At 45.8% G+C, this 13,162-nt stretch overlaps 4 protein-coding genes across 9 annotated transcripts in view; 3 read left to right on the forward strand and 1 right to left on the reverse strand.

Moving 5' to 3' along the window:
* The window catches only part of cep170ba (centrosomal protein 170Ba), a 15,062-nt gene extending 13,247 nt beyond the window's left edge, over nt 1-1,815 (forward strand). For all 4 annotated transcript variants that reach the window (XM_057011793.1, XM_057011791.1, XM_057011792.1 and 1 more), the window contains one exon: nt 14-1,815. In XM_057011793.1, coding sequence (XP_056867773.1) covers nt 14-234 — 221 coding nt within the window. In that variant the 3' untranslated portion in view covers nt 235-1,815. The remainder of the gene's footprint in view (nt 1-13) is intronic.
* Nucleotides 1,507-5,071, forward strand: LOC130513169 (5'-3' exonuclease PLD4). Of its 3 annotated transcripts, none has more exons than XM_057011817.1 (12): nt 1,507-1,647; nt 1,856-1,960; nt 2,036-2,105; nt 2,177-2,328; nt 2,552-2,735; nt 2,885-3,005; nt 3,224-3,351; nt 3,431-3,631; nt 3,726-3,865; nt 3,954-4,119; nt 4,211-4,307; nt 4,404-5,071. In XM_057011817.1, exons 3-12 carry the CDS (start codon nt 2,052-2,054, stop codon nt 4,604-4,606), a joined length of 1,446 nt encoding a protein of 481 aa, XP_056867797.1. In that variant the 5' UTR covers nt 1,507-1,647; nt 1,856-1,960; nt 2,036-2,051; the 3' UTR covers nt 4,607-5,071. The 3 variants fall into 3 exon arrangements, with proteins under 3 accessions (XP_056867797.1, XP_056867800.1, XP_056867799.1); XM_057011820.1 differs by having other exon boundaries at nt 2,039-2,105; XM_057011819.1 differs by having other exon boundaries at nt 1,856-1,956.
* A 576-nt stretch (nt 5,072-5,647) lies between these two features.
* srp14 (signal recognition particle 14) lies at nt 5,648-7,956 on the forward strand. Its single transcript, XM_057011848.1, has 5 exons — nt 5,648-5,789; nt 6,473-6,545; nt 6,629-6,741; nt 6,848-6,880; nt 6,968-7,956. The coding sequence occupies exons 1-5, from the start codon at nt 5,766-5,768 to the stop codon at nt 7,055-7,057; spliced, it is 333 nt and encodes a 110-aa protein (XP_056867828.1). The 5' UTR covers nt 5,648-5,765; the 3' UTR covers nt 7,058-7,956.
* xgb (x globin) lies at nt 7,496-13,058 on the reverse strand. The gene is made up of 5 exons (XM_057011839.1): nt 12,696-13,058; nt 10,533-10,640; nt 9,232-9,352; nt 8,983-9,063; nt 7,496-8,204 (listed from the first exon to the last, which is right to left on the reverse strand). Exons 1-5 carry the CDS (start codon nt 12,869-12,871, stop codon nt 8,085-8,087), a joined length of 606 nt encoding a protein of 201 aa, XP_056867819.1. The 5' UTR covers nt 12,872-13,058; the 3' UTR covers nt 7,496-8,084.
* Nucleotides 13,059-13,162: the final 104 nt, after the last annotated feature.

Raw genomic sequence — 13,162 nt, forward strand, 5'->3', positions numbered from 1 at the left:
TCTATCTCCTCAGTCATTAACACGGTCATGGACCCCCGCGGGCAGCCCGATTTGTCCAGGACCTCAGCTTCTGCTGCATCCTCATCCCGCGTCCGACTCTCCAGATCCACCCCCTCTCGAGACTTCCGAACGGTCCACTCGACCTCTAAACGCGGCGGCGGCCCGAGGCCCGGTGACAGCGTCAGGAGAGCAGCCGTGACACCAGATGATGTCAGACAGGGATATTTGGTCTGATACCTGACAAATGGGCCCAAAACACCCGCTGTAATTCCACTAGTGCAGGTGTAGTTTGGTAGTGCACATACTGAAAGCAGGAAATGCAGAAGTGCAGTGGACTTTGAACACTACACACCTACACAGTCATAATTGTCACAGAGAAGTATATGAGGAAGTACCAAAATACTTACCGGTATCGTCTCACCAGCCTCAGCAATCTGTACGTTCAGAGGTTCGTGTCTTTGTTCACCAGTAACAAAACCCAGATTCCATGAAGTCAGGATGCAAATTGTGATAAATAACTCAAAGAATGTAACCACGCCTCGATGCATTCAAACGCCACCCTGGAATGGTCCATTTAGGGGCTTTTTACCATATTTTAACCAAACCACATCATAAGAAAGGCAGCACAGGTTATCAGGACAAACAGTGTTTTGGACATGACGGCGTTCAGCATCCAAAATGGCTTCTCTGGCGTCTGGGTCACATGACCAAGCTTGCTGAATTTTAGAAGCAAGTTGTAACAACCAGGTTTGTTTGAAAACCAGCCTGAGCGGATCCATCTCAGGGAAATTTGTTAAATTTAAACATAGAAAATATGTGTTAATCTATATAAATTGTCTATTTGGGGAGAAAAAAAGCAACATTTTGTAGATCTGTTGACTGTGTTGTATTTTCAGAAACCCAATATTCCTGTTTATTGTCTGTCTGGTTGACTAGATTGATTCACGAATGTATTCAATATTTATAAGCTGTCTGCGGCGAGAGACTTAAACTGGGACAATGCAACTTTGAAGAGTCGGTAGACTCGGGTGCCTCTCCAGCAGCCCAGTCCAGACCCTCCTCTGCAAATCAAAGCTCAATTTCGTCCAAGTGGGGCTGGAAAATCCTCCAGGAATGTGCTCTGAACGGCCGGAGGGTCCCGGGCTTAATCTCCTGGCAGCCGCAAAGTCAAAACAAGAGTACAAGAATTCCTGCTCCTTCTCCACTATGCAGTGTTTTATTTATTCGAAATGGAGGCTGAACACTAGTTTTTAGGAAAGACAATCAGCTCCGTGGGGAGAGGAGTCATATCTGGTCCTCAGGTGTTAATGTCACTGTAAATCACAACATGGTTTGTGGCACTGGGTCTGTGTAAAGAATCCCTTCTGCACACGACTTCCCTGTCTTCTTTGCACTACTTGTCGTTCTTGAGGTGCTGTGCAATATGAAAGCAGGTAAAAAGCCCATTTGCGTGCACGGCGCTCCCCAGTCCTGATGCTGAAGGAAAGGAGAAGTATCTGCAGGTGTCGCGGGTCGGTGTGGGACGATGTTTCCGTCGTCGTACGAGCAATAATCGAACGTGTGATTTCTTGTTTTTGAACTCCTGCTCAAAGTGTTGCTGCTATTCCTCCCCGGTGGGATCAGAATTCCCGACATTAGCTTCAGCAGGTTTGAGAGCTAAAATGGACTTCTGTCCAATCCCCCCTTCTGTTTCCTTTTCTGTCAGCCCAAACTATATTTTTGATGTAATCCTGCCGTCTCAGCTGATATTTATGTTGTTGACTCTTGATTTTCTGTTTTTCTTTTTCTTCCAATAAACTTGAATAGCAATGATGATTTGTTTCAAGGCTCGTATTTCCACTCTATTTTTATTTAGCCAGAAAGGAAACTGAAAACAGGAACTGTGCCAGGTTGTCTTCAGTTCTGTTTCTAGTGAAAGCTGCAGCAGCAGAAGCTTCGTTTGTTGTTGGAGCTCGAGTGAGTGAGTTTGCTTTTGTTATTTTTGTTTTTAGAAAAGTGGCACTGGATGATCATTTATCCTGCTTTTTGACTTTAGTAGGCAAACGAGAAAAATGAGCTGTGAGTATAGAAGCCTTCGTGATGACAGTGACGTTTCAAATGAAAAGGTAGGTGGACATCACCCCGATCGGGCTTGTAAATGCTTTTCTTTAATGTCTAACCACGCCCCTTCCCTTAGAACTCGAAAAGTTGTGTGACCTTAGCTATCGCTTTGGCTTGTCTGATCGTCCTGGGGATCGTGTTGGCCATTGTTGTGCTGGAAAGACCCCCGCCCATGCAGGATCAGGAGACCTTGCCTCAGGAATCTGGTGGGACAGCAGATGAGTGCAGGTACCAGGTCACACAGGGGCTATCTGCTGATATGTGATATATTTATCTGTAAAAGCACAGAAGAATGGGAAGTCATGACTTGGATGCACAGCTTAAATGGATCAACAACACACATCTATGTTTTTATATGTGCACGTGAGAAAGATGTCTTGTGACTTGTTAGTACATTATTAGTTTTTTCCCTGATATTTAATGTTTTCAAAAATGATATTGTCTATCTTAGGATGGTCCTGGTGGAGAGCATCCCTGAACAGATGAGGTATAAAGGAAATGTAACCTTCGGGTTACCTCTGGAAAAGGCATGGAAAACACTCATCTCCATGGCGACAGAGCAAGTGGACTTGGTGTCTTTCTACTGGACTTTAACAGGAGAGGACATCGGCGTTAACTCGTCCTCAGACCAGCCGGTGAGGGGTCCACAAACACACCATCAAACAAAGACGTCAACCGCGTTGACATGAGCGAGTGTTGAAGGCATTAAAGTTGTGAATGCAGTCTGTAACATCCGTGTGTGTGTGTGTGTGTGTGTCCGTGTGTCCATGTGTGTCCACTGAAGGGACGAGACATCCTGGAAGGACTTGGGGAGCTGCCCTCCAGGAACATCAGTGTCCGTGCATTGGCCAGTATTCCCAGTGTGAAGGCAAACTCCACAGACTTAAAGATCTTAAAACAAAAAGGTTTGTATATCTCTCTTCTGTTTTTGGTCGTTTTGATATTCATTTCAATTTATCTGCTATTTTAATCTCCCACTCCCAGTCTTTCATTGCTCAGAAATTCGATTATAAAGTTAAAATTTAATACTTGATGATTTTGTTTTAAGCTGGATTGTTTGTTTACCCCACACATGGATTGTGTACTTTTGCTCAAGTGTGACTTTTGGGTCTCCTGTCTGAAGGGGTTCATGTGAGGAGGGTGAACTTTGGCCGCCTGACCGGGGGGGTCCTCCACAGCAAGTTTTGGATTGTTGACAGGAAGCATATTTTTATTGGAAGCGCCAACATTGACTGGAGGGCTCTCACGCAGGTTTACTTTTAATATGTGCAAATATGCAGGTTCCATTAACACATACTGGGCTGTTTCAGGAAATGCGTCTTTCTTTCAGGTGAAGGAGCTCGGGGTGGTGATCTACAACTGCTCCAGCCTGGCAAAGGACCTGCACAAGATCTTCCAGTCCTACTGGGTGATGGGACAGGCCAACAGCTCGCTGCCACAGCGCTGGCCCGCCGAGTATGACGCTGCCTTCGACAAACACCGCCCCCTGCTGGTGAAAGCGGGTAATGTCTCCAGTAGGCTTTACCTTACAGTGAGTTTCTCTTTCAGAATTTCATCAGCTTTATGAGCCATATAAAGATTAGGAAATTCGTGAGATATGAGTTTTGTTGGCGTCCCACCAACAGGGTTCCCCCCCATCGTTCTGTCCTGTGTCCAGGACTATGGACCTGGAGGCTATTATCTCCATCATTTCTGAGGCCCGGCACTTCGTCCACATTGCGGTCATGGATTACTCCCCCACCATGCCTTTTGAGAAACCCCGGAGGTGAACCTGACGCCCAAATTGAAAGCCATTTTTGTTTCCCACGAGGCTGCTTCTGTTTCTGCTCACTTGGTGGTGTTTTAATGGACAGATACTGGTCCCTCATTGATGACACCATCAGGGCTGCTGCATATGAGAGGAAGGTGAAGATCCGCATGCTGATCAGCTGTGGGCGGGCCTCTAATCCAGTCATGCTGCCCTTCCTTCAGTCTTTAGCTGCAATGGACAACCATGAGCATGGAATCAGTGTCCAGATAGTAAGGCCCAGCATGGAGGACAAGGATCTGTCCTTAAAGCATGTTATCTCCAGTGATTTTCCTGGTTTTATTTCTTTATTTTGCTCTTCAGAAATTGTACATCGTGCCCGTGGGGAACCAGACTGATATTCCCTACTCCAGAGTCAACCACAATAAATACATGGTGACTGATAAGGTAGCTTATATCGGTGAGTAAGACATTATATATGCAATTCTTTGAAAATCAACAAATGTGCCATAAATGTGGTGTGAGTTCTAGTGGCCGGTGTTGTTGTTGTTGTCAGGAACTTCTAACTGGTCAGGGGAATACTTCATGAACACGGCTGGAGTGGGTCTGGTGATTGCCCAGCGTTCTCCTCCCAATGTGTCGGAGACCGAGGTCCTGCAGAGCCAGCTCGGATCAGTGTTTGACAGAGACTGGAACTCTGAATTTGCAGTGGCCCTCGCCGACCTGGGGCACCGCCAAGACTGCGCTCTGGCAGCATGACAGAAATAACAAGGATCTGTATTGAATCCTGTTTTCAGTATTCATCCAATTAAGCAGAACAGTTCAGCTAATCAATGCTAAAGTGTAGGACAGATGTAGTGTGGTTGTTAGAAATGGTTCATTTTCAAAGACTGAATGTAATGCATGGCTTCACATAAATGGCATTTTATACTAGATCCTAAAGAAGGATTTTCTTCTGTTCCAACAGAAACGAGTTAGTGCTGACTACAACCTTAACCAAATACAGCCATTTCAGCTCACTGCATACAATGTGTGTGCAATCTTTATGAATTACAATGTTGATGTCACCTAAAAAAAATAATTGTTTTATCTCCTTTTTACATTTGCAGTCTTGACTCATGTTATTGATGATTGTTTTCAGCTTCATTGAAATGTGCTTTAAGTTTTTTATGAAATCAATTCAATGTAAACTTATCAAATGTTATTAAAACTTGATATTACCCATGTTCTTGATTTAAATGGCCAAATATTTTACTGGAAGAATTCAATCACTCAATCAATCTTTATATATATAGTGTCTGTTACAATCAAAATTGTTTCTAGGCGCTTTCCAGAATCCCAGGGCCTGACCCCCAACAAGCAACAGTGGCAAGGAAAAACTCCCCTTTAACAGGAAGAAACCTTGAGCAGGACCAGGCTCATGTAGGGGACCCTCCTGCTAATGGCCAACTCGGTAAAGAGGGAGGAGAAGGGGGAGGACAGGTAGAAGAGAGACTAGGCAGAGATCATAGAATTATCAATGTAGTTGCATCTATTCGAGATTATGGACGATGATTCCAATTTGAGAATCAAGGTGCTTCTGGAGAAAGGTTTGGATCTGGCTGGATTTTATGTGTTTTATTCACAAGTAGAGATTGGGTAAGAAGCTTGAAGCGTTATAGATTGTAGAGGTGATGAACCTATCATTCAATAACTAGTGTTGCGTACGTGTAGATGTGCTATCGCTGGAAACATATCGCTTTATGTTCACGTCATGGCGGTAAATCGTGTTCCACTCCTGGACGCTGGGTGGCGCTGTGACACAACAGGCGCATCCCGTAGTTAAATTTGTGGGAGGAGCTTTGGCTTCTCTAGTACGTGTGCTTCATGTAGCCTGTAGCCAGGACGCTAACAGTACAGCTGATTGTACGTTAAAATCATGGTGCTTCTGGAAAATGATTCGGTAAGACGAAAATGCATATCGTGACAGACTGTTGACATTTAATAGAATGAGAAACTGACAGAATGTTTCCCCATCTATAAGCCAAGAAGCTCATTGCTCAATGTTAACAGGGTAGTCGGCACACTGACTTATTAGCCGAACTGCTAGCAGACTGAAGTTTTTTGATTTGTGCGATGAATTAATTATATAGTACCGCTGTTATATTATGGTATACAATAGAGTAAGGTGTTGAGTTTTTTATTTTAAAAAAGATGGCAAGAAGATTGAATGCATTTTCTTCGTTTGAGGTGGTTGGTTGTAAACTAAGCTAAGCAGCACATCGCTGCTTTCTACCTTGTGTAATGTTCACGTTTTTAAATAAAACTTCATTTTATGACGTATGTTACCACTGTATTGTTGGTTATTATCAGCTTAACTTTAAAGTCAAGTATTGGAGCATATTCTAACATTACGTGCTTACCAGATGGAGGTGACGCTTGTATAAAGTCTCGACAGGCTCTGAATAAAACTGCTGTAGTCTGTTAGCCTGCAAGAATGTTGTTAACCTTTCTGTTATTTAAAATAATCTGGAGGAATTGGTAACAGCTAATATACTGGACCTGAATTTACAGACGCCAGTAATGGTGCAAAGATCACCTGAAGCCATTTTCCTGGAACTGATCACTTGCTCTTGTTCCCTGCAGTTCCTCACCGAGCTCACACGGCTGTTCCAAAAGTGCAGAACATCTGGTAGCGTCGTCATCACGTTAAAGAAATGTAAGTAGTGTCAAGTCCCACCGTGAAACGGTGCCGTGCCTTTTCAAGGTCAGCATTTCTTCATGGTAAGTGTTTTCTTCCAGATGACGGGAGGACCAAGCCGGTACCCAGGAAAGGCCACTCGGAGTCGTTTGAACCAGTAGACAACAAGTGTCTCATCAGAGCTTCAGATGGCAAAAAGAAGATCAGCACAGTGGTGAGCTCCCATTGTACCATCCGTGGACTTGAAAGACATTAAAGCCCTCTGTGTTTGCTATTAGATTTGAGTGTTTTTTCTTTTTCATTCTCAATCTTTGCCTCAGGTCACCACCAAAGAAGTAATCAAGTTTCAGATGGTACGTTAAGATTTATTTTCAGTGGGTCATTTGGGAAGATTCTCTGGATTGGGCCTGTGGTGGTAATCCTTTACTTTCTCCTCGCAGGCGTACTCCAACCTCCTCAGAGCTCACATGGATGGCCTCAAGAAGAAAGATAAGAAAAGCAAAAGCAAGAAAACCAAAGCCACCCAGTGAGCAGGGGACTCTTAGATATGGTCTTGGATGGGCCTGTGCTGTCAGTGGAGAAGGGAAAGGCCTCGTCTAATCGGATTTGCTTCCCATTCACCTGAGGCTTCAGAACTGCTGAAAGTACCTGGTGACTTTTTTTTTTTTTTACATTATGCTATTGTTTTCATGGTTATTTCTCAACCACTGGCTGAACAGTGCCATCAGTGACCTGAAACGGAAGCCGAGGATCACTCGGTATCAGGAAGAAGCGGGTCAACTTTATCGACTCTCCACAATTTCTGCTTCGGAACCGTGCCCAATACAGCCAGAGACAAACCTTTGGACCCCAGTGATCAGCTGCCATTTACAATAGTTAATCACACACTTTTATTATATTTAGATTTGGCCTGAATTGTTTCAGTTCAATCAAAAATGTTCAATCATCTAGGCAGTGGATTTAATGACTTTTTTTCTCTAAATTGGAAATGCTGTTGGTTTACTCATAAAATATAAAAGACCCTCAAAACTGACTTGAGTTGAACCTGCTTTACAGTTTTTATGGGCCTGTTATGTTTTAGTTTATCATAACTACACTAAATGTTGTTTCCCCGTTTTGGAACACAGTTGCACACCAGGCCTCGTTTGTTACACAGCTCATAACGTACTGTACAAATGTTAACAATGTGTTGATTCATCTAAATAAGATGGGTGAAATTGATAAAATTGTCTAATTTCTTGTCTCTAACGGGGTTGAATTGTCTTTGGAGGAATAAGTGAACGGCTGTCGCCATAGAATTTCTCTCGATTAAATAAAGCAGCAGGTCTTCTGACAGCCGTTCCCTCCTTTCAACCATTTGTGTTGTCGTTCTCTTGAATCCTGCAGCAGAATGTCATTTCAGAAATAAAGTGAATTGTTTAAAGTCTCAGCTTATATTTTTTAGTGTGTTTTATGTGATACAAGTGGGGGGGGGGCTGACATGAGTGACATACAAAAGGAGACGGTATATACAGAAACACATTTGTGTCGGACCAGTGAGACAGTTGAAAAGGCGTCTCATAGAGCAGTGTTCCTCTTTTCCGGCCTGTTCTTCGGGGAGAGCGCTAGGTGGCGCTGTCGACAGCACTCTTCCTGGTAGCCCCTTCTCATGAGCCCGGTCACGTACTGGAACAAGGTCTGCATCAACACAGCACATAGAAAACAGGCTAAAGCTTCTGCCCCAAATATCTGGAGGAGCAGAAAGAAAATTTAAAAATGAAATATTACTGAAAATACATTTCCCTGTGTGACCAGTCCACACTCTGGGACTGGTAGTAGCTGTAGTAGCTCTGTGTTAGTACAAACATTGAATTATCCTTTTTTACCCACTATTAATAGTTAATTATTAATTAATAGTTCATCCTCTCTGTCCCTGTAAAACCATCCATTTAGCCTCCTTCATTAGCCAATTAGAAATCATTAAATCAATCCAGCATTAGCATTTCAGCATTATTGGAATAATATTGTGGTGAATTCTAGAGCTGTCAGCATTTTTCAAAACATTTAATAGAAATTGAAAGTTTTGGTTTTTTTTTAAAAAGATTCTATTTATCTGGACGTGAGTGCTGAACCAAAACTTTTCCCCACGATACACCACCAGATCCGCTAGAGGGCAGTAAAGACCGGGTTTTGGTGCAGACGAACCTCTCTAACATTAATAACACTATTTTTTCCCCCTACGAATTTAAAACTATCGCCGTAGTAGTGAACATATAGTGAACATAAGTACATTCTAGAATTGTTTTCTTGATCAGCTCTATTTTCAATACTCTAGGCCTCTAGGTAGTAACACACAGGGAGTCAGAGAGATGTCACATTATGATGGGGCCACATTCCCATTTACTCAACAGGCTCCTGTTCACTGGTTGCGCGCATCAAACCAGTCCAAGCGTGCACCTAACAAGAACCTTCTCACCTTCCACGCCTCCTCCAGCTCAGACGTCCACCTCTCCTTCAGGATGGGCTGCACGGCACAGACGAATTCAGCTCCAACATACTGGGAAATCATTCAAAAGAGGCTTTTTTTGTGTGTGCGCTTGTTTTTCAAATCAAGTGTTTCAGTGTGCATGTGTGCACGAGTCCATTGTATCCAGTGTGTAAAATCTGTGCTTAGGCTCAAAAGAACCGTGGTTTCACTTGTGCTGGGGGGTCACGGGGGTCTTACACTGTAATACTTAGGTGGAGCGTTGTAGTGATAATGGCCTTTCCCCAGCTCCACAGCCAGAGCTTCCAGTCTGTCCTGCTGGTCCAGCCTCGCCACGCTTTTCTCAATAAAAGACATCACCCTGAAAGAGAGGGAGGCAGATAAAAGTTCACCTGTTAATGTGAATTAGCAGCAGCACCACCGTCAACCTGTGTGATACCCCTCTCTCTTGCCCAGTGGCATTTCACAATGAAACAGCCTGAAAACACACACACACACACACACACACACACACACTCACACAATCGATTCTGTGTCTCTCGCTGCTGTTCATGGCAGGGACAGCTGATTGCATAATGGTTTTTGTACCCTGAAAATACATTTTTCTGTTGCACAAATCACCACAGATCACTTTTCTTTGCTGTACCCTACCATCACTGCAACATGTGTGTGTCTGTGTGTGTGTGTGTGTGTGTGTGTGTAAGAGAGGAGGTACTTCATGAAGTATTATAGGTTGCTGCTCCTTGATTAGTGACCTGGAGGATCAATAACATAAACCACCTTTATGATCGAGGCGCAGCCGCTGGAACTGAAGCTGCACTTTTCCGCAGATGTAAAAAACCTCAAATCAATGAAAAATGTAATTTGTCAAGTCGTCAATATTTACAACAGATCCATACCTGATGATGGCTTAAGACATGGCTAATAAAGTCCTGCAGTATGGCTGCTGCCATCTCGCCATCAGGGGCTGCAGCCATAATATCAGGTGGCTGCCCAATAACAAGCTAACTTCATCTGCCAATCACAGCACTGAAACCCATATTTACTGTATCAAGGTCATAAAATGTAGAATGGTGACCTTGGGTTCAGGTGAGCTGCACTCAGTCGTCTGGTTTGGTACCATTCTACTCATGTTTGAGTTGAGGAAGCGAACCAAACATGTAGAGAACCTACATGACTGACCTTCCGTGAAAACTTTTAAATATGCCATGAACAAGACAGAAACCTGAACAGAACCGATGAAAATGTCAGCAAACCACGTTGCATGCACCATCTAGACTGTAACCCAGTTATATAAATAAAGCTGCAATAAATTGAATTGAGCTGCGGTCACTGCTATTAAATTATACATAATCGGACTCGTTCTGAACGGACATTTCCCAAAACAAACAGTGGAACGAGGCAGGGCTGAGAGGCTTCGTCTTTAAACTTATTTGCGCTCTACGTGTTTAACCTTTGTGTCTAAACCAGTTTCGGTGTGGCTTCTGCCTTCTGGGCTCAGCTCAGGCCTCATGTTGACATTGTCAGAGTCGCCCACTGACCGCAGGCCGTGCGCCCTGAGCTCCCGGCTGCTCCGCAACCTCTCCAGGTCCTCCACGTCTCGGAAGAGGAAGAAGACGTCTTTGCATTCGGGGTGAGTCTCAAACAACCTGTAATCAGACAGAGAGAGAGAGAGAGGGCGAGAGAGAGAGGGAGAGGGAGAGAGGGGGAGAGAGAGAGGGAGAGGGAGGAGAGAGAGAGAGGGGGAGAGAGAGAGGAGAGAGGGAGAGAGGGAGGGAGAGAGAGAAAGGGCGAGAGAGAGAGGGAGGGAGAGAGAGAGAGGGAGAGGGAGAGAGAGGGAGAGAGAGGGAGAGAGAGAGAGAGAGAGGGAGAGAGAGAGAGAGAGAGGGAGAGAGAGAGAGAGAGAGAGAGAGAGGGAGAGAGAGAGTTCATTCAGGAATGGACAGTTCAGGGTCACATGACCTCTGCTGGGACGTTTGCAGCTCATCAACGCGGTGGCGGGACGGTTTATTCTACCTCATGTCCTCTGAGCAGAGATCTGATTGCCCCCTCTTCATCCCACCCCCCCCCCCCCCCACCCCCCACCCCTTGTAATCCGCAATCAGTCCGTAGATTCTTTTTTCACGCGCTACCCCGACATGAACCACCCGGATCGTGGTCAGATGGCGTCTCCTCTCTGATTCAACCCCAATCAGTTTTCTTAAGCGGAAATTTACAACGCGTTTCCATCCAATCAGCGAGCGCCCCTGCCTCCAGCCTCCAGCCCCCTCCGGGTGAGAGCTTCTCCCTACGACCCGGCGCGCACGTCTGAGCCAAACTCCGTCTGTTTGAATTGCTCGTAAAATGGAAACGCAGGAGGGGAAGGGGAGGTGTGGAGGTGGCCTTGGAGGCTGCGTGTGACAGGTCTTTGCTGCTGCTGATCTCTGCCTGTGACGGTGTGAATAAAAGTGTGTTTACAGACAGACATGAATAAATGATTGACAGGTGGACGGAGGGGCTGGAGAAGCCGTGACGGCCTCCGTCAGACTGCTGCCAGAGCACCGACAGCTCCAGCAGAAGATGTCACAACATAAACGTGCTTGTTGAATATGTCAGCAGGACGCATTTCCTTACAGCCTGCAAAAAGTGTGCGCCCCCCCGCCCCCCCCGCTCACCAGCTGGGGATGGAAAAGACGGGAAATTGGTGGCGGTTTATTACTCCGTCCCGTGGCTCTCAGCTGGTTATTTTGCTCCATTGTGAGTCGCTTCTCAAGGATGTGAGAGTAGACATTAGCGCGACACACACACACACACACACACACACACACACACACACACACACACACACACACACACACAGCAAGTTGAATGCATAGTTTAGAGGGGGCCGTCACGTGATCCAATACGTCACATCAGAGTGGAGCACCTTCCTGCCTTCAATAACCCGCAATTAATCGCACAATAGGTGATTCCCATTGAGCCTGACAATGGCGCGATGCTGCTCTGGTGGGCCAGGGAGGGAGTCGGGGGTCTCTGCGGCGGACCTGACCCACATAAGGCTCACGTATTCCCACGCCACCGAGTTCTGCACCAGGCTGAGGTTACCCAGCGGGCACCCAGGTTTTAATTGGACGACACCGGCTCAGCTGTCTGTTTACGCGAGCTGCAGTCACTGACCCCCCCCCCCCCCCCCCCCCAAACCACCACCACCACCATTATCTTCATCATTTGTTTTCCAGCCAGAGGCCAAACATGTTTGCCTCCAACCCCGCCCGCTATCAACGTTGTAATTGCTAAAACGCATTTTCCTGATGGCTTTAATTGCATGGCCGCGGCGCAGACCTGCAGCCAAGATGTGATGTGAAGTGATAAGACGGGGGGGGGGGGCTGGAGGAGGGGTGGGGCGCCCTCCGTGTGGAAAGCGGTCGGTCAGGGAGAGAGGGAGCAGAGGGATGCTCGGCGCTCCAGCAACACTGGACCCCCCCTGCATGTAAAGGTCAAGTCGTCATCATAAAGGATCCAGCAGGTCTCTGCGGGTTTCATTGAGCCGAATGATGAGGTTAAACATTTATGACATTTTATTTCGTAGCCTACAGGTCCATTTGGCACTGTCGTTATATTTGTAAGTATTCCTTGGAAACGCGCTTTAATGTGCAAATTAACTAGGTTTACGGAAATATTAACAAGCGTCCAACACTTAAAACAGTATTTTTTTTCCATCTTACCTGACAAACATAATAATCCCAACTTTGGCGATGTCATCCCGAATAACTTTCCAGGAATCTTTGATCATCTGGATTTGATCTTCTCTGGGATACACAGCAGCAGCATCCTCCTCCTCCTCTGCGCTCCTCTCTCCAAACTCCGCTTTTGTGCCCAGACTTGATATCGCGCAGCCCATTCTTTACCAAAAAGACCCCACACTGCTGGTTCGGCTTTGATTCGACGGTCTGCTGCGGTGACAGCCCGGCAAACGCTTCAGGTGGTCTTGCTCCACGGGAGATCGAATGTCGTGGGCATGTGGTCCGAGTGCGCGACTCCCCACCCGCGTTTTGAATTGTCCCCTGGTCGGCGTCACACCGCCGCGTCAGTCCGGATGCACTCGTTTCGCCTTTTGCTTCAAAATAAAAGCACAGAAGATGAGCTCAGGTTAAGCAGCGGTTGTGATTTCATTTTGAAAGTCAGCTACATC

Source organism: Takifugu flavidus, chromosome 16, assembly GCF_003711565.1.
Source record: "Takifugu flavidus isolate HTHZ2018 chromosome 16, ASM371156v2, whole genome shotgun sequence".
Lineage (NCBI taxonomy): Eukaryota > Metazoa > Chordata > Actinopteri > Tetraodontiformes > Tetraodontidae > Takifugu > Takifugu flavidus.

What these genes read in the sequence shown, in the direction of transcription:
- LOC130513169 (XM_057011817.1), top strand. Translation starts at nt 2,052, where the DNA reads ATGAGCTGTGAGTATAGAAGCCTTCGTGATGACAGTGACGTTTCAAAT. An exon ending in ACTGGAGGGCTCTCACGCAG is followed by an intron (nt 3,352 to 3,430) that starts GTTTACTTTTAA and finishes TCTTTCTTTCAG; the next exon opens with GTGAAGGAGCTCGGGGTGGT. An exon ending in TGATAAGGTAGCTTATATCG is followed by an intron (nt 4,308 to 4,403) that starts GTGAGTAAGACA and finishes TGTTGTTGTCAG; the next exon opens with GAACTTCTAACTGGTCAGGG.
- srp14 (XM_057011848.1), top strand. Translation starts at nt 5,766, where the DNA reads ATGGTGCTTCTGGAAAATGATTCG. An exon ending in AAAAGAAGATCAGCACAGTG is followed by an intron (nt 6,742 to 6,847) that starts GTGAGCTCCCAT and finishes TCTTTGCCTCAG; the next exon opens with GTCACCACCAAAGAAGTAAT. An exon ending in AAGTAATCAAGTTTCAGATG is followed by an intron (nt 6,881 to 6,967) that starts GTACGTTAAGAT and finishes TTCTCCTCGCAG; the next exon opens with GCGTACTCCAACCTCCTCAG.
- xgb (XM_057011839.1), bottom strand. Translation starts at nt 12,871, where the DNA reads ATGGGCTGCGCGATATCAAGTCTGGGCACAAAAGCGGAGTTTGGAGAG. An exon ending in GGGATTATTATGTTTGTCAG is followed by an intron (nt 10,641 to 12,695) that starts GTAAGATGGAAA and finishes GTCTGATTACAG; the next exon opens with GTTGTTTGAGACTCACCCCG. An exon ending in CTCCACCTAAGTATTACAGT is followed by an intron (nt 9,064 to 9,231) that starts GTAAGACCCCCG and finishes ATGATTTCCCAG; the next exon opens with TATGTTGGAGCTGAATTCGT.